The sequence below is a fragment of the Erinaceus europaeus genome, chromosome 3 (genome assembly GCF_950295315.1).
Source record: "Erinaceus europaeus chromosome 3, mEriEur2.1, whole genome shotgun sequence".
NCBI classification, from domain to species: Eukaryota; Metazoa; Chordata; class Mammalia; order Eulipotyphla; family Erinaceidae; genus Erinaceus; species Erinaceus europaeus.
In genome coordinates this window covers 175,436,426-175,463,031 of record NC_080164.1, presented here as the reverse complement: position 1 = coordinate 175,463,031, position 26,606 = coordinate 175,436,426, and the positions used below count along the sequence as shown (strand labels likewise).

The 26,606-nt window shown below is 41.2% G+C and overlaps 1 protein-coding gene across 1 annotated transcript in view; it reads left to right on the top strand.

Moving 5' to 3' along the window:
* NCAPG (non-SMC condensin I complex subunit G) overlaps positions 1-26,606 on the top strand; it is a 40,363-nt gene that overhangs the window by 9,078 nt on the left and 4,679 nt on the right. The window contains exons 7-19 of the mRNA XM_007517878.3: positions 635-827; positions 1,465-1,614; positions 6,000-6,140; positions 6,414-6,537; positions 8,264-8,350; positions 9,764-9,943; positions 11,177-11,287; positions 14,234-14,353; positions 18,115-18,339; positions 22,138-22,319; positions 22,827-23,001; positions 25,251-25,412; positions 26,462-26,600. Of these exons, the coding sequence (XP_007517940.1) occupies positions 635-827; positions 1,465-1,614; positions 6,000-6,140; positions 6,414-6,537; positions 8,264-8,350; positions 9,764-9,943; positions 11,177-11,287; positions 14,234-14,353; positions 18,115-18,339; positions 22,138-22,319; positions 22,827-23,001; positions 25,251-25,412; positions 26,462-26,600 (1,989 nt within the window). The remainder of the gene's footprint in view (positions 1-634; positions 828-1,464; positions 1,615-5,999; positions 6,141-6,413; positions 6,538-8,263; positions 8,351-9,763; positions 9,944-11,176; positions 11,288-14,233; positions 14,354-18,114; positions 18,340-22,137; positions 22,320-22,826; positions 23,002-25,250; positions 25,413-26,461; positions 26,601-26,606) is intronic.

Sequence of the window (26,606 nt, the reverse complement as noted above, 5' to 3'; positions counted from 1 at the left end):
CTCTGAAACCTTAGGTTCAGTCCCTCACCCACCATAAACCATTAATGAGTGCCCTGAAAATAAGTTAGGTAAATATTAAGTAGGCTATGACAGTGGTTAGGTATTTGTGATTTTCCTCCCCATTTTTATTGATAATTGAACAATATATCGAATTTTGTAATACTGTACTTTCTCTTTTTAGATTGCTATCAAGGTTATTGCTAGGGCTTGGTGCCAGCACAATAAATCCATAGTTCCTGGTGGCCATACACCCCCCCCCCCATTTTTCCTTTTACTTGATAGAACAAGCAGAAATTAAGAGTGGTGGTGTGAGAGAGGAAGAGAAAGGGAAACACCTGCAGCCTTGTCTCACCACTTGTGAAGCTTCCCTTTTACAAGTGACATCGGGGGCTTGATCTCAGGTCCCTTCACATGGTAGCATGTGCTGAACTGCATGCTGCCCACTTCTATGTCCTCGTTGGTGTGCTTGATCCTGCCTTTATCTCTTCCCTTTTTTTTTTTTTTTTTTATAGCAGATACTGACTTAACCATAAAACACAAAACCCTGTTCTGATGAAAGCCTACTAAAGGCAGAACACAGGGGATGGCAGCTAGAAGAAGTCTTTATTCATTTGTGTTTCAAATGACTTCCCAGATGTTGTGAAACAGGCAGTGCATAAGCCCCTTCTTCAAGGCTGGTTACGCTTCAGCGAAGGAAGCATATTAGAGCTGCTGCATCGCTTGGACGTGGAGAACTCCTCAGAAGTGGCCATTTCAGTCCTCAATGCGTTTTTTGCAGTGACTCCTCTTAATGAGTTGACAGAAGTCTGTAAACATAATGATGGCAGGTAACTTAAGTTTTCATGACTAGAAATCTGATGCCGATGAACTGCTGCCATTGCAGTTAGTACTCTGCCTTCATTAATTCACATGATCCCATCTGTTATCTGTCTGGTCTTGTTATCTTTATTCTGCTGATGCTTTTTTTTTTTTTACCAGTTTCCCCCTTTACGTAAGTAAAAATGCACTACTTTATCTTATTTTACTTAGTTATTTTGACTAGAGATTGAAATTGGGAGGGAAGAAAGAGAGAGATACCTGTAGCACTGCTACACCACTTATGAAGCTTCCTCCTGCAGGTGGGGACTGGGGATTTGAACCCGGGTCCTTGTACGTTATAACATGTGTGCTCAACCAGGCGTGTTACTGCCCAGCCCCAGAAGGCACTAATTTATCATAGACTGCTTTAACTGCATTTAAAAACTTGATTTCTGCATTAGCCTGCCATGGGAAGTCTAAAAGTATCCATTTGGTTCTCTTTCTTTGCTTGTAGGATAACTATTTTCTTTTTTGTATGTGCATGTGTTAATGGTCTCACAGTTGAAAATCTTGTCATTTCCGTTTTTTTTTTTTTTTTACTCGATTTTTTTGTCTAGATTTTAATTGTGGTCGTACTTTTTCTTGGTTTTTCTCTTTTAAATAAAGGAAAGTGATACCAGTGGAAACATTAACTCCCGAAACTGCACTATATTGGCGTGTCCTTTGTGACTATTTGAAATCAAAAGGAGATGAAGGTGAAGAACTTTTAGAGCAGATTTTGCCAGAACCTGTGGTATATGCAGAGTATTTATTAAGGTAAGGTCTTTTCCACAGGTTTGGGTTATACTTGTGTTGCTCTGTGTATCAACCTTCCAATTCTCTCTGCCAAAGTCAGGCTGCATGTTTGTGTACAAAAATAACAAACCAGCTGCCATTTAAAAATGTAAGTTGTAAAACATGCAGCCAGGGTCTTGTGGATAGGCCACCCTTTTCCAACTGACATATTTATTGGTGGCAATAAAAATAAATCAATAAGGAACACCAGTACAGCTTGTAGAAAGTTACTTTGAGTACAATTCAGACATTAATGAGCTTTTCTTACTCTTGGCTATCAATTTTTAGGTCAAGTCCCTTTATTATATAGAGCTGCAGGTTCCATAATTTGATTGCTGTTGACATTTAATTTTTTTTATCAGATTATTTTTCATATTATTTCTTATCTAAAGGCACCCAGTAGTCTAAGCTAAAACTTGTAATTCTAATTTTAAGTAGTATTTTTGTTCCACATTAAAAGGTGGAATCCTATTAGGCTATTGAATATTCTGTAGGTCTAGATTGTAGAAGATTGTAATTTGGCCAGTGACAGAATAAAGACTAATTGAATGTACATGTTAATAGTGCCCACATTCAAATAAGAACAGTATAAATTAGTGTAAGGACTATACAAATTCACAAAGCTTTAGTCTGATCTTTTTAAAGGTCATTGTATTCATGGATTTCTTGTATACTTGCTATTATGACTTGAAGCAAAAGAATAGTTGTAAGGAAAGATTAACTCTTTGAACAACTGGCTTTTTGAAGGGATTCAGAACTTTATAATGAGACTAGTAGTGACATTGAAATAACTAGTTCTCATTTTGAGAGATACAAGTATGTGCCCTTTGAGAAGTCCTCATAGAAAATTTGAATCTGTAACCATCTTCCATATTCTGGGTTTTTGTTTTGTTTTGTTTTTTTGCCTCTAGGGTTATTGCCAGGGCTTGGTGCCTGCACCATGAATCCTCTGCTCCTGGAGACCATTTTTCCTCCTTTTGTTGCCCTTGTTGTTTTTATCATTGTTGTGGTTATTATTATTATTGTTGTTGTTGCTGTCATTGGATAGGACAGAGAGAAATGGAGAGAGGAGGGGAAGACAGAGGGGAGAGAAAGATAGACACCTGCAGACCTGCTTCACTGCTTATGAAGCGACTCCCTTGCAGGTGGGGAGCTGGGGCTCGAACCGGGATCCTTATGTCATTCCTTGCACTTTGCACCATCTGCACTTAACCCGCTGCGCTACCACTTGAATCCCCTTCATATTCTTTTGATTTGATTTAAAGTAAGCTTATTTGCAAAGTTTCCTGAGGATAGCAAAAAATGTTACATTGCAATATTTGGGCTAGTAGGGATTGAAAAAAAAAAGATACTGTTCATACTTACTGGGAACTATTTGACTTTTTTTTTTTTTTCAGGAATGCAATGCGTCTTTATTGATCAGAGACAACTCTTTTATATCTTAGAAAACTGGAAGTAACAAGTCGGAAAAGGAAATGGCTAGGAAAGGGGGTGGAGAAGAAACTCCCTTAGCAACTGTTGTGAAAGTTTTAACCGGTGGGATTAATTAGTACCCTGAAGGCAGGGCAGATCTTGAGGTAGAAAGAAGATAGATCAGGCAAAACAATGATTATGTAAATAGGCCATACTATCAGCAATGGAGCAGGGGCCTGCCCAACATCTCCCCCTTTATTTTTATCTAATGGCCATAGTATCAGGAATGTAAGTTACTTTGTTGCTGGGCTAGCTTGCGGGCAGGAGACAGATGACCAGGGACTCATGGCTGAATGGTACGCAGATCAGTCTTTATTCATGCGGAACGCAGCACAATCTAAGCCAAGCTATCTAAACTAAACTATATATATATATATATATATATATATAATTATATATTATATAATATATAATTATATAATAATTATATATTATTATATTAATTATATATATTATATATATTATATATAATCACAATCCTGTCCTTATATATATACTGGCCAAGTAGGGTGGAAACAGGATGTGACATAGAGAGGGTGGAGCGAAAAGTGACTGATGTAAATCAGGGTGTACTACAAGAGGGGGCGGAGCAAAAACACATCATGAACCAGTGGGGATTAAACCAATGAAACAGAAGGGGTCTTAGAAGCATACCAACACTTTGTGAGACAGGGAGTCAGATAGGACGAGGCACACCTTTGGGGTTACTACTGTCCCTCCTTGCTCAACCTCTCTGTAGAGAGAGACTAACAGGATAGACGCACCCCTCAGGTTCGAGCCCTGCCAAGTTCAACCACATCCTTATAACTTCCCGACATCTGTTTCTTAATGGCCATATATAAACGGGTCAATGTCTGTAAAAGACTCCATTTCTGTCAGAGGACTAGCAGTGTAGGGGTGAACAGAAACCTATATCATGCAGGCATTTTTAAAAGAACTGGAATAAGACGGAGCGATAAATAAGAGTAGCAAGGGACAGCATGAGGCTGAAGATAGGCCTGGTAGGCGGAGAGGGGCTGCCTGATGGGCAGAAAGGGGGCACAGCCTGATAGGCAGAGGAGTGGGGGCCTGATAGGCCATGGGGCAAGAGGGGAGATCTTGCTTTGCAGATTTCCGAGACAGCTGGCTGCAAAGTCCATGGACTGCTACTGTCAGTCCTCGAGAAGTCCAGCAGTGTAAAGGGAGGTGTACCAGTAAGTCCAATAGAAGCATCAGTCCAATGCCAACGACCAGGGGAAGAAATGCCTCACAACTGTCTCAATGAGGGAGGACAGCCACTGGAACTTTGCTTCTCTGTAGAGAGTGAGCTGGAACCACCAAAACGTGACACGTGAAGCAGAAGCAAGAAGGGCAGACAGCGATGGGTGAGAGAAAGGCAGTAGGAAAGTTCTGTCCTTTGGAGTCTGTGAGTCAGTTTCTTCAGATCGTGCCAGGTCACATCATTGGGGGGGGGGGGGGCTGCTGTAGTCGTGCCATCTTGTGGGCAATGTCAGAGGACGGGTCCAAATGGATTTCCAGGGATTCCTTATGAGAATCATGTTGAAAACTCCTTCATTTAACTGCCTGGTAAGAATGTAGCTTCAGAGTTGCAGTTTTAACCTTAAAGTTAATGTTTACCAAACTTGAAACACACAAACATGTAATCTATAACACAGGAGGAGAAAGCTTTTGTTATGAAGACATATCATTTCAAACATGAATTTAGATCTGTACTGTCTTATTTGAACCATCTTTACTCACACAGTTTTCTAGACTAAGTGTTTCACATTTATACCAAGAATTAAACAATCAAGAGGAAAAAACAGATTTTTTGGACTGTTTCTGGACGTCTCCAGAAACCATGGCTACGCCCAGCATTTTTTTTTTTATAAAGTCAATTAAGTTTCAGAGTACTCTGAGCAAAATGAGTCATACAAAAAATTCAGTCATTCAACTCACTCAAAAAAAAATTCATTCATTCAACTCACAGAACACAACTGAAAGCAAATGGAGCAGACAGCAAGCTTAAGATATTCAGAGAGAGCAAGGGGGGAAGAGAGAACCAGTAGGGAGGTTTTGTTTTTGGGCTCTGAATCAGATTTTTTAGATCCCGCTATGACACATTATTAGTCCCTGAGGGTGTCCTACTCCAAAAAGGGCCTCAAAATCCCAGTTAGGCTGGTTATGACTGTTCCTGGGGATTGCTGCAGGCACCCATTCCCAAAAATGGCTTCCCATAGAAGGAAGAATCAAGTCAGGAGGGTAGAACTAGCCACGTGTCTCCAGTCTTGGGGACTGCCAAGGTTCTGGAGAAGGCTCTGCATGTTAGAGTTGCTGCCCTTCTTCACGGGGGACACGGGAAAGGGAGTAGAGGAAGTCCCAGGGGAAATCTCCACGCATCCCCCAAGCTCTATGATCACGGTCAGGAAGAACCAACATGTGGCCCAGAGCAAAATGTCGCAGAGATAGAAAACCTGTCTCATGAAAAAGAGTAGAGGGTTTGGGAAACCTCTTCATAAGGAGGAAGGTCACCCAATGCGGAGGGGGTCTCAGGAAAATAAGAAGGGGGGGGGAAGAATCACAGTGCCTTCGTAGAACTCGCGTAGAACGTGAGAGTGCAGAGAGCCAAGGCTGTATACTTATCTGGGGCGCCTTCACACGTCTGCTGCTTGTGTATGAACCCGGGGTGGGGGGGTAGGACCCTGTTTGTGCGCCAGATGCCAGGCTAGTGTGAGGGTGTTTCTTCCCCGGGCACGTGCTCTCTGGGTTGGAGAGAAGACCTGAGCCAACCTGGGCTGCTGCTTACTCAGCTACACGGGAGAGAGACCAGGAACCTGTGGCGGAGCGGGAACGTAATGCCTGTTTGACTTTTCTTAATAGATTACAGATAACAGACTTCCTTCTGCTTGGTTTAGTTACATTCAGAGTATTCCAGTCGTAAATGAGGAACAGAGAAGTGATTTTGCCTACATTGAAAATTTGATGACAAAGGAGTTCATAGGTCAACAACTGATTCTAACTATCAAGTCTTTGGATACTAATGAGGAAGGAGGAAGGTATGTCTAAAATGTTGGCCATTGCTCTAATTTCCTATATTGAAGTGTATGTTTTAATAGGAATAAAAATTCTTAGTCTAATTTCTGAATCGCTATTCTGTTTTTTTCCTGTTTATGTAATATGTTCTTTCCACATGAGGTCTTGTATGTTATATATGTACACCATACAGACATTTCATATGTAGTCAGCTCTGTAGAATAGGTGATAAGCGAGGGTAAAATGTTTTCTATTGTTAGACAATTTTAAATTAAAACTGTTGTTTTTGAATGCAGAAAACGGCTGCTGGCTATGTTACAGGAGATTCTTACTCTACCCACCACCCCAGTATCTCTCATTTCTTCCCTTGTTGAGAGACTGCTCTATATCATAACAGATGACAGTCAGAGGACACAAATTGTAAGTAATCTTCCTAACTTATGATACAGATATTTTGGTGAGTACCTTTGGGAGTTGTTTTATTTTATTATGCAGACTTTGTTTCTTACTGTTTTTCCCCCCTCAGACTTTCAGACTTCTTTTTTTTTTATTTATTATATTTATTTATTTTCCCTTTTGTTGCCCTTGTTTTTATTGTTGCTGTTGTTAATTGATGTTGTTGTTGTTGGATAGGACAGAGAAATGGAGAGGAGGGGAGGACAGAGAGGGGGATTAAAGACAGACACCTGCAGACCTGCTTCACCACCTGTGAAGCAACTCCCCTCCAGGTGGGGAGCCGGGGCCTCGAACTGGGATCCTTACACCAGTCCTTGCGCTTTGCGCCACGTGCACTTAACCACTGCACTACCACCCGACTCCCTACTTTCAAACTTCTTAAACCAAATTTCTTCCATACAGTTTATTTAAAGAAATCTTTTCCTTCTTTGGGCATACCTAGCACTCCTGTCGAGTCACTTGGTTATGGAGAAGAATTGGGAAAAGGGGACAGGTACATTTTAGTTACGTGAGTGTTTGATTGACGGCTCAGCTTGTACACATCGGGGTTCAGATCCCCTCTGACATATGGCTTTGTGACAGGAAACGTTATTTAACTTTGTCCTTTTCTTTGCACAGTAGGAATAACAAACCCACCTTTCATTGTCCAATAAAATGATGTTTATAAAATGCAATGATAAATGTTTTCTATTATAATTCCTATTTCCAAGTGTTATCTTTCTTTGAGGCAACCAAAAAAGATCTGTATCATTACTTTTTATAAATTCCTATAATCTTGAAGTTGCAAGTCAACTCAGAATCATCTTTTTCAGCCCTTCCTTATATATTATGTATTATGCAATTAGTAGTTATCCATTATTTTCTCACTAATACATGTTTTTTGAGGTGCAGCCTTTTCCTGAATTGGCCAATTCCAGTGGCTCGGGAAATCTTTGATTATATTGCCATTATTTGGTATTTTGTTAGTTAGAATGTTCTAGAGTCAGCAGGAGAGTTCACCTGGGAGAGCACCTGCTTTACTAATGGTAAGTCCCTGGCTTGAACTCAACCTTTGAGCATGGGAGAAGCTTCAGTGCTCTGGTGCCTTTCCTTCTCTCTCATTCTATCTGAAAAAGTTGGCTTGGAGCAGTGAAATGCCAACAGTGATCAAAAAATTATTTTATTTAACAGCCATGGAGCTAAGGAAGAAGCAGTTGAGGCTATTAGGGAATTTTAGTTTTGTGGTGTCCAAGATAAGATACTGTATTCACTTTTTCCTGTTTTTCTTTAAACACTGTATGAAAGATAGTTAAAAAAATCAATGTCTGTGTGCCTATTCCTTTATTTTAGAGATTTTAGACAGATACGTTCTCCAGTCATTCCCCCCCAAATTGTTTAAGAGAGTGTATACCATTTCCTTGTACAAATTGCTGTATTCTTTTTTTTTTTTTTAAAGAGATTGTAACTACTACTTGGAGTTTTGCTTTATTTTATTTTATTTTTTTATTTTCATCAGAGCACCATTCACCTCTGGCTTTGGTGCCAGGGATTGAATCTGAGATTTTGTGGCCTCAGGCGTGGAAATCTTTTGCATAATCCCTATGCTATTTCCCCACCCACACCTTGGTTCTGTGTAGTAATTTGATACAGAGCATATTTTCTGATACAGAACATATATTAAAGCATGTTTTTCTGAATCATGACTTCTTAGGTCACGGAAATCATCTCAGAGATTCGGGCGCCTATTGTCACCATTGATGTCAATGATCCAGCTGACACAAGAAGGAAAGAACTCAAGGTCAGTCTCTTCTCGATGACAGAAATGCTCAAGTACCCTGCAGTTACTCAGTCTTAGCATCTCCTGCTGTACACTTTCAAAACTGTTCTTACCATGTCAAATGACTGACCTAAAATTAAGCTACAAGAATATTCAAACTACTGACCTGATTATGTCAGTCTGAAAGATTTGCCAGTCTTTGTTTTAGGGGTGCAGTAACTCTGGACAGGCACACCTCAGCAGTCTTGCAGCTGTTTCCCCCCCAGAGCACTGCAGTAAAGTGAACGTTGGGATACCATGAGTCACACAAAGTCTCCTCTTGTCCACATAAAGCCAAGTGTGCACTTTACCACAGTATGGGGTGTGCAGTAGCAGATATGTGGAATAATGAACATCACTTCACTGGAAAAATGCTGTATCCCTTAACAGATGCTAAGCACACAAGCCTCCCGCCAGTGAAGTCTTTTCACCTTCAATTTGTGAAACTCAATGAAATAGAGTTGGGGGGACAGTGGTGCACCCAATTAAATACATGTAGTATTATGTACGTGCACGGACACCCACAAGGACCCAGGTTTGAGCGCCCCCACCCCCCGCTCCCCACCTTCAGTGGGAACATTTCATGAGCAGTGAAGCAGGACTGCAGGTGTCTGTCTTTTTTTCTCCCTCTCCATTTCCCCATTCACCCCTCAAATTCTGTCCTATCAAATGTGGGAGAAAAAAAAGCCACCAGAAAGCAGTAGATTCATAGTGTCATCACTGAGCCCCAGTGACTGGAGGCAAATAAATAGTATGTTGGTCTGCTTCTAAGACCCCTTCTGTTGCATTGCTTATAGTCTATTTACATAGTCATTGTTTTCATTGGTTTAATCCCCACTGGTTCGCTCATTGTTTCCTTCTCCCCACCCCCTATCCTACGTACTTCCTCTTCCTGACACTTCTGCCTCAGGAGATATATAGGACAGAATTGTGATTAGAGATTAGGTTGTTGAACTGCATCCCTGCTCGTCAATAAAGACTGAACTGCGTTCCCAGCTTAGCCATGAGTCCCTAGTCGTTTGTCTCCCGCCCACGAAGCTAGCCAGCCTGGCAAATGGCGCCTGAACAGGGACTGGCAGAGTGTGGAGTAAAAGGAGGAATACAGACACTTTCCTGGATAGTGTGCTGCTTTGCCATGTGTGTGACCTCAGGCCCCCACCACACTGAAGGAAGCTTCTGGTGTTGTGGTTTCTTCCCCTCTCTTTCTCGGTCTGTCTCTGGAATAGTCAGCCCAAGAGTGGTGAGGCCCCCTGGATGACTAGCACTAATAGTACTTCTAGTAGTAACGATGGTGGTGGTGCAAGGTATGCCTGGCTCAGCTTCTCTTCGGGTCTATTCAGCAGTTACATGCTACTCTCTGGGTGGGGTAAACAATACATTTATATCTTTCTTTAGATGGCTGAACTAAAAGTTAAACTCATTGAGGCGAAAGAAGCTTTGGAAAATTTTGTTGCAGTGCAGGATTTTATTCAAGCGTCAGAATTAAAAGAAAAAATAAAAGCTCTGGAAGATGCCAGAGCAACCCTCTTGAAAGAGATGGAGCAACCTGAAATTAAGGAGGTTCAGACAGAGAAGGTATGGGTTCTCTTTTCATATTAAATTTCAGCTGTTATGAATGATCTCAACGAAACCTTTTTTTCTTTTTCAGAACACTACCAGAATCTATTTGTCAGAGTTGAGAATAGGGCTGGATTTCCACCAGGGAAAGATAGAAACAGGCTGGAGGTGTGGATCGATGTGCCAATATCCATGTCCAATGGAGAAGCAATTACAGAAGCAAGAACTCGCACCTTCTGCACCCGAAAAAGAATTATGATCCATACTCCCAGAGGGGGAAATATGATAGAGGAAGATGACCAGAGGGCTCTGAACTCCAAGTCCATCAGGAACCATAGAGAGAGGAGGAAAAAGGGAGAGACATTTGGATGTAGTAATAGTTGTAGGTGTCTTGGAAAGGAAGAGAAGATGAAACCTTTAAAAGGCGGGGGGCAATTATATATACACATATAGATAGTTGTGGAAATAATAGTTAACCCATATCTGCAACCTTAGGGGAACTGCTGTAGCTTCCAGTGATGGGATTGGGGATGCAGAACTCTGGTGGTGGGAGCGATGCGGAGTTGTACCCTGTGATCTTGTAATTTTGTAAATCAATAATAGAGGGGGGAGGGAGAATAAGCTGGAAAGCTGGATCAGGGCAGAGTAGCACCCAAACTTGGAGAAAATATATACATACAAAATACTATTTACCACGTCAGTCTGACCCTGGACCCATATCCTCACACACACACAAACACACACACACTGCTCAGATTCTAAATGGAGTCATATGGCCCATATCTATTTATACACACACACACACAGTGCTCAGATTCTAAATGGAGTCATATGACCAGACAAGATCACACATGCAGTATGTGTGAAAAGACAGCATGTCTTTTTTTATTTTTTAAATGTATTCCTTTTTGTTGCCCTTGTTTTATTGTTGTAGTTACTATTGTTGTTATTGATGTCGTTGTTGTTGGATAAGACAGAAATGGTGAGAGGAGGGGAAGACAGGGGGAGAGAAAGATAGACACCTGCAGACCTGCTTCACCGCTTGTGAAGCGACTCTCCTGCAGGTGGGGAGCAGGGGCCTTGAACTGGGTTCCATATGCCTGTCCTTGCGCTTTGCACCACGTGTGCTTAACCTTCTGTGCTACCGCCCGACTCCCGACAGCATGTCTTATACAAAGCTCTGAGAAAGCCGGCATTTAAGGAATGGGTATAGATGGTCTTGTAAGTGCTAAACATTCTGTTTTATTTTAGAATGATTCTGAAACACTACAGAAGTGCCTTATTTTGTGCTATGAACTGCTGAAGAAGATGTCCACTTCAACAGGTATTGGCGCAACCATGAACGGCCTCATTGAATCGTTGGTACGTTGGCCTTTGGGGCTTGATGTTAACCCTACCCTTACTCATTTTATGAGTAGTTTGTTCCTTGAAGTTAACATCTGACAAAAACAAATGGTTAAAGGCCCCAGCCTTCACATCATAATTATTCCTTTAAAAGGCCTGGAAATGTTAAGAATGTCTTCATTCGTTGAATGGTAAAATGAAGTATTGAAACATACCAGGAATATTTAGTTTTGGGATCCTGCTATAACATATGAGAAGGTTACATGGTAAACCCTGTGAAAGGAGTTTGTTTCTTTCTATACACGCAAGAGACTTACTGATAAAGTAATTCTTTAGAGGTAACCCCATTTTACGGACCACAATGACGAAAATACCGAGAGAGTCTAGAATGATGTTGTCTGACAGAACTATGAACAGCTTTAAGTTCTTTGTACCTGCATTGAAGAATTAAGAACAAGTGAAATGGGGAGTCAGGCAGTAGCGCAGCAAGTTAAGCAAACATGGCGTGAAGCACAAAGACCGGTGGAAGGATCCGGGTTCAAGACCCCGGCTTCCCATCTGCATGGGGTCGCTTCACAGACGAAGCAGGTCTGCAGGTGTCTATCTTTCTCTACCCCTCTCTGTCTTCCCCTCCTCTCTCCATTTCTCTCTGTCCTAACAACAATGACATCAATAACAACAACAATAATAACTACAACCACAATAAAAAGCAAGGGCAACAAAAAGGGAAAATAAAAAAAAAAAAAAGAACAAGTGAAATGAATTTTAATTTTACTTAATCTACCCAAAAGATCTAATAATTTATTCAGTACTTAAACTGTTGATAATTTGCATTGTTACAGCATGGCTTGTTGTGGACTAGTTGAATTTCAAGTGTTCACTCGCCATCTGTAACTAGTGGTGACATCGATATGAGTGCCCATTGCTGGATTTCTCACAGGATTCTATAGAGTGGCCTCTCCAACTCAGTTTTCTTTTTATTCTTTTTGAGAGAGAGATGAGAGAGGGAGAGGATGAGACTGAGAGTGAGACCACAGAGCCAGTCCACCATCCATGATGTTTCCTGTATAGTACCAGAGCTCCCACTCAGGGACTCACACAGGGTAAGGCATGAGCTCTCCTGGCTGAGCCACTCCCCAGTTATTTTTAATATGGCTGCTCATCCAAAACAAATTTTGAATATTATCAAGCTCTTCCAGGATAATCCCAAAGTTGTTTTTACTTAGTATTATTGAAAAAAACAATCAGTGAATATGATGTAAACTTTAGCTCCTTGAGTCATCAAGAATCCCTAAGAGCAGTAAAGACCAGTTATTTATGATCAGTCTAGAGCTTCAAATTGTTACTGTAATTACGCAGTCACCATAATATATATCTTTATTTTTTAATAAAGTTTTACTGGAATACTCTTTGTTCTGTCATGGTGCAAGGGGATAGTAACTTCTGGTATTATTGACTGTTCATTTGAAACTAAAGATGAATTTCAGGGATGTATACAATAGATAAAATATAAAACTAAATAATTGGTGATTAAAAGTATATAAAGGTTGAAAGACTAGAGTGGGATTTAAGTGAGTAAGACAGCTGAAAGAGTTGTTAAAATTTTATGAAAGTACAGTGTTCGAAAATCACAAGTTATTGCTTAGATACTCACTTAGTACAATAGGGAATGTCTACATGGTATACCAAGCAGATCCTGCAAATGGATCATTGAATAAACTAGTGGAAGCTCCTGCTGCTCATAATTGCTATGAAGAAGAGCTCAGTGATCACATGTGAACTCTAGTAGAACCTCTCTTGTGACAGATGGTGATCTTCATCCGATATTTGAGTAGACACTGACTCACTGAGAAGAGAAGAGGGAGGAATGGTCTATAGACCTGTTGTATGCAGTCAGGCAGCCGACAGCCATATGTAGCTATTAAAAACCAATCTTGTGGGCAGAGAGCTGGCTTAATAAAGCTCCAGATTCCTGTGCATACGACTTTGTGTCTGATCCTGACACTGTATCATAATGGTTCTGTGTCCTCTTGCTGATAAAATAAATTTTAAAAAGATAAAAAAAACAGCCTATTCCAAATTGAGATGTATTATATTTGAGCTTAGTACAAAGAACAGGATACAACTGTGAATTTTATTCCAGCTAGCTCCCCTGTAATGTTGATTTTATGTTACCATAACAATATATTATGTTGGATAAAATAAAATAGACGAAAATTTGTTTCCCCAGTTTCTTTTTACTGGGAAGTGTAAATGGTCTGTGTAGCTGGCGTTACATTTCTGTCAGACAGTAGTTAAAGAGGCATCGAAATGAGACTGGTTAAACGAGCAGAAGGGGTGGTACAGTAGACAGGGAAACTGAGAAAGATCACACAGAAATGTCTCGTGCTTCCTTTCATTTAGCATTATCACCTCCGGTTTCATCTGTTTTGTCTCAAATAACAAAATGTCTTTTCAATGGCTGATGGTCCTGGTTGGACAAGGACGAAACTCTTCAGTATCCTTGTCCTTTGAGTGTTTGGAAACCTCTGAGTCAGAGTTAGCTGGTTGGGATCAGTCTTGTGATTATGACCCACATAATCAACGACTGCCACCTCTCCAGATTCAAAGGAGGTCTCGAAACTTTACATCAGGCTCAACCTGACGCTGTTGACTGGCTACGGAAGAGGGGCAAACGCTAGAAGAAGAAGTCTTGTGATCAGACCGTGTTTCACTCTGACACTTTTTCTCTTTCGCTTTCCCCTTCTTCCCCTTCCTTCCTTTCCTTCCCCTCCTTCCCCTTCTCCTTCTCTTTCGTTATTTAGTGTTTCGTTAAATTGAAAATTCGCTTGAGTTACTAGACAATATGAATGTGAAATACACCTACAAAATCGTAGAGGAAATGTTATTTTGACCCTGTTTTGAATAATGCTTTTAAAAGTTTCTTGTCTACTGAAATTTATTTTAATTTCTTACTCATTTTAGATTCTTCCTGGAATAATAAATGTTCATCCTGTAGTGAGAAATTTGGCTGTTTTATGCTTGGGATGCTGTGGACTACAGAGTCAGGATTTTGCACGCAAACACTTCATACTGCTATTGCAGGTGGGCTTCCTTTGTAATTTCTGAAATAAACTCCCCATATCTGAGAGGACAGTGCTAAAATGCGGATCTATTCCAGGATTCTTAATTGTCCTTGCTCTCTGATAACCACTCTAGTTCTAAGAGGCTGAGTCAGTTTAGTTATTTTTATTATCATTTTGACCATTTTGTTGTCTGTATTCCACATGTGAATGTATAACTATGCGGTAGTTAGCAAGACAAAGAACATAATGGTTATGCAAAGAGATTCATATCTGAAGCAATGAGGTCCCAGGTTTTTTTAATATTTATATTTATTGGATAGAGACAGCCAGAAATTGAGAGAAGGGGGAGACAGAGAGACACCTGCAGCCCTGCTTCACAACTTGTGAAGCTTACCCCCTGCAGGTGGGGATGGGGGCTTGAACCATGGCCTTACATATTAAAATGTGCACTCATTCAGGTGCGCCACCATCTAGCCCCAGAGTAGTTGTCTTTTTTTAAAAGTTCTTTATTGGAGAATTAATGTTTTACATTCAACAGTAAATACAATAGTTGGTACATGCATAACATTTCTCAGTTTCCCATATAACAATACAACCCCCACTAGGACCTCTGTCATCCTTCTTGGACCTGTATTCTCCACCCCAACCACCCCAGAGTCTTTTACTTTGGTGCGATATGCCAATTCCATTTCAGGTTCTACTTGTGTTTTCTTTTCTGATCTTGTTTTTCAACTTCTGCCTGAGAGTGAGATCATCCCATATTCATCCTTCTGTTTCTGAATTATTTCACTTAACATGAATTTTTCAAGCTCCATCCAGATGGGCTGAAAACAGTGAAATCACTACTTTTAATAGCTGAGTAGTATTCCATTGTGTATATATACCACAACTTGCTCAGCCACTCATCTTTTGTTGGACACCTGGGTTGCTTCCAGGTTTTGGCTATTACAAATTGTGCTGCTAAGAACATAGGTGTACACAGATCTTTTTGGATGGATATGTTGGGTTCCTTAGGATATATCCCCAGGAGAGGAATTGCAGGATCATAGGGTAGGTCCATTTCTAGCCTTGTGAGAGTTCTCCAGACTGTTCTCCACAGAGGTTGGACCAATTTATATTCCTGCCAGCAGTGCAGGAGGGTTCCTTTGAGCCCACAGCCTCTCCAGTGTTTGCTGCTGCTACCTTTTCTGATGTATGACACTCTCACAGGAGTGAAATGATATCTCATTGTTGTCTTTATTTGCATTTCTCTGACAATCAAAGACTTGGGACATTTTTTCATGTGTTTCTCGGCCTTTTGGATCTCTTCTGTGGTGAATATTCTGTCCATGTCCTCTCCCCACTTTTGGATGGGGTTATTTTTTTTCTTGTGGTTGAGTTTGGCAAGCTCTTTATTTATTTTGGTTATTAGCCTCATGTCTGATGTATGGCATGTTTTAGCTTCTTCAGCTAGTTGTGTTCTTAGCTGTTTCAGCTTTCAGCTCTCTAATAACCTTGAGATAATTAGTATTTTCTTCCAGAGTGTCATTTGTTGTTTCTGCATTTCTGATGACAATTCTTTTTAATTTTATTTATTCCTTTTTTGTTACCCTTGTTGTTTCATTGTTGTCCTTGCTGTTGGATAGGACAGAGAGAAATGGAGAAAAGAGGGGAAGACAGAGAGGGGTAGGAGAAAGATACACACCTGCAGACCTGCTTTACTGACTGTGAAGCGACTCCCCTGCAGCTGGGGACCTGGGGGCTCAAACCGGGATCCTTAAGCCTGTACTTGCGCTTTGCACCTGTGTGCTTAACTGGCTGCACTACCACCCAACTCCCTTTGATGACAATTCTTTCAAACTCTTTATTCACTCCTGTGATTATTTCCTTAAGTAGTGTTTGGATGTTGACCTCATTATTTTGTGCTTCAACCTTTGGGGAGCTTTTAGCTGGACTTTTGTTTTGGTTCATTTCTCCAATATTTCTTCTTTTTGGTCTAACCGTTTTATATAGTATGTTATGAGGTCCCTCTCTCAGTACTTTTCAAATTACTGATCACTCTTGCCTGGATTGCCTTGTGTCTAAATAAGGTAATTAAAGAGTTCACAGTTGTGGAAATAGACCATTGCTTCAATATTATTTTAATCCCTGAATTGGAGCTCACTGGCTTTAAAGCCTCTTTTATTCTTTTTCTTCCCTGTAGGCTATGGGAGCCTGAGGGCTTTTAAACTATAAGTAGGCTTCTTAGCTTAATCACTGACTCCTGACCAAGAGATAAAGCAGGGTGGGGCAGAGATAATCCAGTGGTTATGCAAAGAGACTCTCACAGCCGCACCACTAGGCCACCAAGGTACAGATCTTCTCCTGAGTTTCCTGGTTAGTTTTCTGTCCCCTGGTCAGCACAAGGCCTCCCTGCCACTGCTCCAGATTCTGAGGGCAGTAGCAGCGGAGACTCACAGTTGCATTTGGTGAGTCTTAGGGAAGTCCTCTTCTCCCTTCAGTTGTCTTTTTGTTTGTGAAAGAGACTGGAGGTGGTGTCTCAGCTGGTAAACTACTGGGCTGTTAGCAGCCACTCAGTCTCTCCCTAGGATCCTCTCTGTCCATGAGCCACATGTATTTGCACTCACCAGTGATTTGGTGGGTTGATGAAGTCATTCTAGTCCTGTCTTGTTGTGGTCCCAGGTGGTCTCCTTTAGTATTCCTAGTTGACCCAGGAGAGGAGAGGAGAGAAACACAGCTGCTCACTTCTACCTATTTTGATTTAGCATTATTACCTCCAGTTTCATCAATTTTTGTCTTGAGTAACAAAATATCTTTTTAATGGCCGAATAGTGTTCCACTGAATATATTTCCCATAACTTCTTTATCCAATTGTCTATTGATGACCACCTCAATTTCCTTTTTTATTATTTTTAAAAACTTATTTTTTTTTCTAACATTTTATTTTCCTTTTATATGTGAGGAGAGAGTAATTGAGAGGGAAGGGAGAGAGACAGACACCTGCAGTACTTGTATCACCACTTGTGAAGCTTCCCCTCTGAAGGTGGGGAGTAGAGGCTTGAGCCCTTTTTTAAAAAGTTCACTCATTGAAAAGTGAATTCTCTATTAATGGAATCAGAGTTTATTAAATTAGTAAGGGGAACTTTAAACTTCGTTAAGTTTTCTAACTTGGAAGATTACTTATCTTTTAATGCATGTTTTTATTGGTTAAAATGTGATATTTTGTTTTGATAGATGACTCAAAACAATTTAATTATAATTGAATAGCTTTTCTAGATCTTAATAAAGTGATGATGAAATTCAGTTTACTATAGTTCCAGAGTTTTGCATTTTAACTATGAATGACTTTTTTCCCTTTTTTTTTTTTTTTTTTTTAATTTTTTATCATCTCTGGGACTTGAGTACCCAAAACTGACTTTATCAGATGAAAAGACAGAGCGTGGGGGTGAGGGGGTATTTAGGTGAGGGATGGAGGGAGGGGGAGAGAGAAACTGCATTACCGAAGCTTCCTTCATTGTGGCGGGTCCCAGATTTGAACCCGGGTGTGTGAATATGGCAAAACAACTTGGAATCCAGTGAGCTATTTTGCTGTCCCTGATAACCATTTTTCCCCCTTAAGGATCTGTAACTCTAAATGTACAAATAAATAAAAATAGCATTAAGATAGAGATTTTAATTATTTCCATATTGCATGTAGATTTCACCCTTTTTGAAAGGAGATTTTTGACACATATTAATCTTATGCCCTTAGACAACTGAAAGTTTACTGTATTTACTTCTTTGGGGAATGTTTCAATTCAGGTCTTGCAAATTGATGACGTGACAATAAAAGTGAGTGCTTTAAATGCGATCTTTGACCAACTTATGACGTTTGGGATTGAACCATTTAAAACTAGTGAATCCAAAGACCTTAGTGGAAGTGCGGAAGCAAACACCAGCGAAGAGCAAGAGCCAAAAGAAAGTGAAGAAGAGACTGCTACAGCTAAGAATATTCTGAAGCTCCTTTCTGACTTCTTAGACAACGAGGTAACAGTTGCTGCCTTACTAGGAAGTAATGTCATTTTCAGCGTGTGCACACTTATGCTGTTTATAGAATGCTGAGGTTTAAGCTTGATGAACATTTAAAATACTTGTTTTTTGAATATCTTAGTTAAATTCCAACTTTCACGTCTAAGATACCTGGCTGAACACTATCACAGTCCACATGCAGAGAACTGACGTGTAAGCAAACATAAAATGGTCACAGTATGGGGCTGGGCGGTGACACACACAGTTAAGCACACATAGTGTAAAGCACAAGGACCTGAGCAAGGATCCCAGTTCGAGCCCCCAGCTCCCCATCTGCAGGGGAAAAGCTTCACAAGCCGTGAAGCGGGTCTGTAGGTGTCTGTCTTTCTCCCACTCTGTCTCCCTCTCCTCTCTCAATTTTTCTCTGTCCTATACAATAAAATTGAACAAATGGCCATCAGGAGCAGTAGATTTATAGTACATGCACCAAACCATAGCGATAACACTGGAGGACAAAAAAAAAAAAAAAAAGATTATTATAGGGAATTGCTGTTAACTTTTTCATCTTTTTTTTTTTTTTTTTTAATGAATGATGTTTCTTTCTGAAAAATATAATTTAAGATTCTATATTGGATGGATAAAAGGTTTAAGATAGGGCACTGAACTGGATCTCTCAAGGTATACTTAAGTTACATGTTTATAGCTTAAATAAAAATAATTGTACACAAGGACCAGCATAAGGATCCCAGTTCGAGCCCCTGGCTCCCGACCTGCAGGGGAGTCACTGTTCACAGGCAGTGAAGCAGGTCTGCAGTTGTCTTTCTCTCCCCCTCTGTCTTCCCCTCCTCTCTCCATTTCTCCCCTGTCCTATCCAACAACAACAATAATAATAACCACAACAATTATAAAACAAGGGCAACCGTGGTGCAGGCACCCAGGATCCCTGGAGGAAACAAGTAATAATAATTGTGATGAAACTGACGTGACACAAATTGACAGATTATTCGGCATCTGGTACATTCGCATAACTACCACCTCTCCCTAACTGTTATCACATTTCCATTATCACAAAAGAAAAATGTATCCATTAAGCAGTTTCTCCACGCTTGCCCTCCTGTCAGTCCTTACCAACCAGCAATCTGCATTTTTATCTCTCTGGATTTAACCATCTCCGGTATTTCAAAGAAGCGAAACTCTACAACCTGTAACTTTGTACCTGCCTTTTCTCATTTGACTTATTTGCAAGGCTGACTCCAAGTTGTAGCTTAGACTTCCACATCAAGCTGAACAGTGTCCATTTTATGTATATGACCACATTTTACCTGTCCGTTTCATCCACTGAATATTATTTGGGTACTTTCTACCTTTGGGCAATCTTGAATGGCACTGCTATGAAAATAATGCTATTTATGAGCCCATTTCAGCTTTTACACAGGAGTAGAAATACTGGCTAATTTTTTTTCTTAAGAATTCTCTATCATCTAGTTAATCAACACAGCCAGTTACTTACTTTATGAGTAAAAAAAAAAAAAAAAGCAATCAGGCTGGGCGGTGGCGCACTGGGTTAAGCGCACAAGGCACAAAGCGCAAGGACTGTGTAAGGATCTTGGTTGGAACCCCTGTCTCCCCACCTGCAGGGGCGTCTCTTCACAAGCGATGAAACAGGTCTGCAGATGTCTGTCTTGCTCTGGCCCCCTCTGTCTTCCCCTCCCCTCTCAGTTTCTCTCTGTCCTATCCAACAACAACAATAAAAAAAATTGGGAAAAACTGGCTGCCAGGAGCAGTGGGTTTGTAGTGCAGCCACCAAGCCCCAGTGATAACCATGGAGGGAACAAAAGAAGCGATAGCATCACTGCAGTATGCAGAGTGCCAGGTATCGAACCTGTACTCCAGCCACTGAGCCACCACCATCTGGAGGCCCACCAGTGTGGATTCTCAATGTGGTATCTTACTTAATTTCTAGTCTCCTCCTGTATAAAGTGGGGGTATTGGCGCCTGTTCAGCAGGGATGTTCTTTAATCAACATCTGTCTGTCGGCCTTTGAGGGGTGGTGCTGAGTGGGCCGTCTCTGACCTCTCGGTGGCCGTGAGCCGCAGTGTGTTCATGGATGGAAAGCACTGTGGCTCGCTCACTCCTGAGAGTTCTTCCTTGGGATTGCGCTTTGTGGTCCGGGAAGTGGCGCAGTGGATAAGGCACTGGATTCTCAAGCGTGAGGTCTTAAGTTCAATTCCCGGCAGCACATGTACCAGAGTGATGTCTGGTTCTTTCTCTCTTCCTCTTTCTTCTTTCTCATGAATAAATACTTAAAAAAAAAAAAAAAGGACCTTTGTGGTCCTTTGCTGTTTGTGGTTCGCACTTTTGTGATCCTGATTTTTTTTTTAAATTTTTTAATTTTATTTTTGAGAGAGATGTAGAGAGACACACACAGAGAAACACCAGAGCACTGCTCAGCTCTGGCTTATGGTGGTGCAGGGGATTGAACCTGGGAGTTAGCGTCAACCCGGCTTTGACCTAGCACGTTATGATTGGGCCCTCCTCCATCGCTATCGAACAGGCCATGGCCGGTGCGCCGCTATGTTCCATCGCTGGGGAGCCAGAGACGACCCGAACTGCCCCTGTGGCTCCAGACAGACTATGACCCACATAGTCAACGACTGCCACCTCTCCAGATTCAAAGGAGGTCTCGAAACTTGACATCAGGCTCAACCTGATGCTGTTGACTGGCTATGGAAGAAGGGCAAATGCTAGAAGAAGAAGAAGGAGCCTTAGGCATGAGAGTCTGTTTGCATAACCATTATGCTATCTCCCCTGCCCGTGATCCTGATTTTTTACATAGAAATCATGAGGCAGAGATTTAAGCAAGTGTGCACAGGATCACACATCAGGGATGTGTCAGTGTTTTTGGCCACTGTTCCTTTAGACTTGTGTGTTCGTTCGAGTGCCCGTCTGCCTTCGTTCTGCTTTCTCCTCGGGGTCTGTTTTGGTTCTGCTTTCTAGAAGTATTTGTTTCCCACTCAGACACCATCTATTCACATCTTATCTGTGCTGCAGGGACTGTGCCTCTCAGACCTCGAACCTTCCTTCACAGGCACTTTCCTCTGACGGCAGGGCTGACACTGGGGGTTTCGGGTAGCAGCACCACAATAAGCACTGAGACGTGTTGTTTTAGGTTCACAGTATTTAGAAGACCTTTTAAGGTTTCCAAATAATGTTAAGGTAATTGCAGTTTCCAAAGGTAAACTAATAATCAGTCCCATAGTCTTTACCTCAGAGGGAAAAACAGAATCTTCTTCTGTGCCTTTAACAAATCCATTCATGATGGCTTGGGCTTATTCATACAGAATACAGAGGGAGCCAGGTAGTGGCACAGCTGGTTTAGTGCACACGTTACAGTGTACAAGGACCTGAGTTCAAGCCTCTCGTCCCCACTTGCAAAGGGAAGGCTTTGGTGAAGCAGGGCTGCAGGTGTGTCTCTCCCTCTTTGTCTCCCTTTGCCCTCTCAGTTTCTCTCTCTTTACAAAATAAAGTATAAAAAATTAATACTACAAAGCAGGCTATGATGTAAGGCTCAAGAACTAATAAATCAAAATTATTTTTATTACCTTTATTTGATAGAGACAGCTAGTAAAAGAGAGAAGGGGGGAAGAGAGAGAGACACCTGCAGCACTGCTTCACCACTCACAAAGCTTTTCCCCTGCAGTGGGGGACCAGGGACTCGAACCTGGGTCCTTGCACACTGTAACATGTACACTCAATCAGGTGCTCCGCAACCTATCCCCTTCAAAATTTTCTTCTGATGGAAGTTATTTTTATTAGGTGTCTGAACTCAGGACAAGAGCTGCGGAAGGCTTAGCCCAGCTGATGTTCTGTGGACTTCTGGTCAGCAGCAGGATTCTTTCTCGTCTTATCTTGCTTTGGTACAATCCTTTGACTGAAGAGGACGTACGCCTTCGACATTGCCTGGGAGTATTCTTCCCCCTGTTTGCCTATGCAAGCAGGTATTTATAGCCAGATTAATAAATCCAAGCCAGGAGATGTATCTAATAGAACATTTGTGTGGTGTGTGTGTAAGGTGTTGTTATAGTTTCGCACCCTTTCAGTCATTAAATATATAATGCATTCTATTTTTCCAGGGAAAAATTTTATTATTTTTTAAATAAGAGAGATACAGAAAGAGAGACGGACTGACCAACCAACCGACCAGAGCGATCAAAGCGTACTGCTCAGCTCTGGCTTTTGGTGGTACAGGAAACTCAGAGCCTCAGGCTTGGAAGCCTTTGGCATAGCCATTATGTCTTCCAGGCTCAGCATTTTATGACTGTTCATTTATTTCAGTAGTATAGGGGGTGAAATGAGGAGGGTCTTGCCTGGTTTATTTACCTGAATTATTTTATTCTTTCCTTGATGAAACTATACTGTAACATGGTAAGACTTTATTGACTTTTTTTGTTATCTTAATCACACTTTTTATTTGCCAACATACTTTGATAATATTTTTTCAATAGAACCAATCAAGAATGCTTTGAAGAAGCCTTTCTTCCAACTCTGCAAACACTGGCCAGTGCCCCTGCATCTTCTCCTCTAGCTGAAATAGACATCAGTAATGTTGCTGAATTACTTGTGGACTTGACAAGACCAAGTGGATTAAATCCTCATGCCAAGAATTCACAGGATTATCAAGTGAGTATGTGAAAAATAATCACTCATAATTTTTTTTTTTTAATAGAAGTTATATTTTGATCTTGAAATTTATGGTCAATGACCTGCCTGTGCCCATGTTCATCGGAGAAGCAATTACAGAAGCCAGATCTTCCACCTTCTGTACCCCATAATGATCCTGGGTCCATGCTCCCAGAGAGATAAAGAATAGGAAAGCTTTCAAGGGAGAGGATGGGATACGGAACTCTGGTGGAGGGAATTGTGTGGAATTGAATCCCTTTTATCCTACGGTCTTGTTGATATATATATTTTTTTATCTTATTTACTTATTCCCTTTTGTTGCCCTTGTTGTTTTATTGTTGTAGTTAGTATTGTTGTCGTCATTGTTGGATAGGACAGAGAGAAATGGATAAAGATGGGGAAGACAGGGGTAGAGAAAGACACCTGCAGACCTGCTTCACTGCTTGTGAAGCGATTCCCCTGCAGGTGGGGATTTTTTAAAATCTTTTATAAATTAAAAAAAAAAAAAATCAGATCCATATGGTAGCACATAACACAGAGTAAAAAGGAAGGAAAAAAGATCTTTGGGGAAATAACATAAATAAACTATAAGTAGCCGCTGTTGAACATTTTTGTTCCGGAAAATCAGTCACCCCAAATCCCTTACCTTCTGAACCCCTTCCCTAGATAATACAGGCTGTTGGTCATTCTCCAGTCGCTTGCTTACCTGCTACGTTCCTGATACAAGGATATAAAGCTCCAAGAACAAAACTGAGCTCAAGCTTATTTTTTATTATTATTTTTTTAATTCAAAGAAGATAGCTTACCTGCGTATTGTCCCACAAATCAGACTTAAGATGGTTTGCTAATCCTTGGATATCACTGTTCACACTTGTCATCATGTTGAAAATAATGTTATTAGTGATTTCACATGACTGAGTTAAAATGTTAGCTTTTTCTTCATTTTTGTAGTTTTATGGGTGCCAGGGCCTTACACGTTCCCGATTCCACTGCCCCGGGGCTGTTTTTCTCATTCCTTTTTTTATCAAGGAAAGGTGTCGGGCATTAAACCAGCTCCCCCTGCTCCATGTTGCATTGCTGATAGTGTGGCCTATTTACATAATCATTGTTTTGTCTGATCTACTTTCTACCTTGAGACCCACCCTGCCTGCAGGGTATATTAATCCCACCAGTTAAAACCATTGCAACAGTTGCTAAGGACACTTCCACCTTCCCAGCATGCCTTTTGCCTCTCTCCACCCCCTTTCCTAGCCATTTCCGACTTGCCATTTCCAGTTTAATCCCATAAAACCCACTTCTGTTCCTGGTTTCGCCCTTTTTTCTCTCCCGAGTCCCAACCTGGAGAAGGGCTGGCGTGCAGAGGTGGCCATTGCAGTTTGGCGCCATGTGGCTTAACCCGCTGTGCTCACATCCGACTCTGGGGCGTTCCCATGAATAAAGAATTGTATTACCATGCCACCACGAGTTCCTGCTCTCCCTCGAAGCTAGCCCGGCAGAAAGGCAGAGCACAACACAGCACTGCTCCACCATCTGTGGTATTTACCCTCGTGCCGTGTAGTGCTGGGGCTCAGACTTGGAACTTGACATTAGTTAAGTATGCACCCTGTTGACTGAACTAGCTCCTGGTCCATGTGCCTCTTATTTTAACTGATGTTAGTGACTGAACCATCTAATCAAATCATTATGTTACATGTTATCAGATAGCTAAGACTATGGGGAATATTAGGGGAAAATATAGCAAGGGCAGTTCCATAGCAACTAAGTGCCTGAGGACTAGGAGAGGGGCAGGATCCCTGTGGTGAGGCCATAAGGACATCATTCCTAGTTTTCAAACTCACTGAGCAAAACTCAGGCCTTGTCAGACCTCAGGCAGTGGCCTGGATAGCGAGAAAGACTTGCCCTCATAAAGATGGTTAAATGTGGCTGGTTGTACAAATGGTGTTGGGGAACTATGAAAAAGTCAGCTACTCTGGCTGGGAAAGAAGCCCATTGGGGTAGGAGGTTTGGAGTTGGTTTTATTTCCAGTTACTACGCAGGCTGTGCGCTGAAAGGGCTCATGGGATGAGAGTTACTTCTAGGGAAGATTTGGTCATCAGATTTGAAAGAATATGTTAAATTTGGTTTTACATGCTTTTAGAATTATGGCCAGACATGAATTTGAAATGTTTCTGACATTTACATTCAGACATGCAGAACTGGATTGTAATCATACCACTTTCAATTTACAAAGAATTTTTTTTTTCTTTTAGGAGTTAACAGTCCATGACAATTTGGCTATGAAAATTTGCAATGAGATCTTGACATCTCCGAATTCTCCAGAAGTTCGAGTCTATACAAAAGCCTTGAGCTCTTTAGAACTCAGTAGCAATATTGCTAAAGATCTTTTGGTTCTGTTGAATGAGATTTTGGAGGTAAAGTAGTTTCTAATTACTCTGAATAAGTTAATATGTATTTCTAACCAAATAGAATGTATATGGTTATATTAAATTGCACACATGTTAGCAGAGTCTGCTTATTTGAAGTAAGTACATCATTAAATTTAAGATCTTTTAGAACACTTTACACACACATTACATGCACAAGGATCCCAGTTCAAGCCCCGCTCCTCACATACAGGGGGATGCTTCACAAGTTGTGAAGCAGGTTTATAGATGTCTTATCTTTCTCCTTCTTTATCTCTCCCTTTCCTCTCAACTTCTCTCTGTTCTATCAAATAAAGTAGAAAGAAAAAGAATGGAAGGAAGAAAAGGGGGGGCCTCCGGGGGTGGTCGATTCATTCATTATATTGTGCAGGCACCAAGCCCCAGCAATAACCCTGGTGGCAATAAAAAAAATTATAAAATAAAGGGAGTCGGGCAGTAGCGCGGTGGGTTAAGTGCACCTGGTGCAAAACGCAAGGGCCGGCCTAAGGATCTCGGTTCGAGCCCCCCGGCTCCCCACCTGCAGGAGGTCGCTTTGCAAGAGGTGAAGCAGGTCTGCAGGTGTCTATCTTTCCTCCTTTCTGTCTTCCCCGCCTCTCTCCATTCCTCTCTGTCCCATCCAACAATAACAACAGCTATGACAACAATAACAACCACAACAAGCACAACAACAAGGGCAACAAAATGGGAAAAATAGCCTCCAGGAGCAGTGGTTTCATAGTGAAGGCACCAAGCCCCAGCAATAACCCTGGAGGCTAAAAATAAAATAAAATAAAATAAAATGATTTGACATCTGTACCACTTTTCTTATGTTCAGCGGGGAAGCATTTACAGAAGCCAGATCTTGGGTCCATACTCCCAGAGGAGTAAAGAATAGGAAAGCTTATCAGGGGAGGGGATGGGATACGGAGCTCTGGTGGTGGGAACTGTGCGAAGTTGTACCCCTCTATGGTTTTGTCAGTGTTTCCTTTTTATAAATAAAAAAAGTATTAGACAATACTTAATTGTTACAGTGTGTTTGATCTTGTTTCCTGTTATAGGAAGTAAAAGACAGAACATGTCTGAGAGCTTTGGAGAAAATCAAGATTCAGTTAAAAAAGGGAAATAAAGACTGTGCTGACCAGACAGGAATGACACAGGTCATCAACACAACTCTGGCTGTCTCTCAAAATGAAGATGGTAATA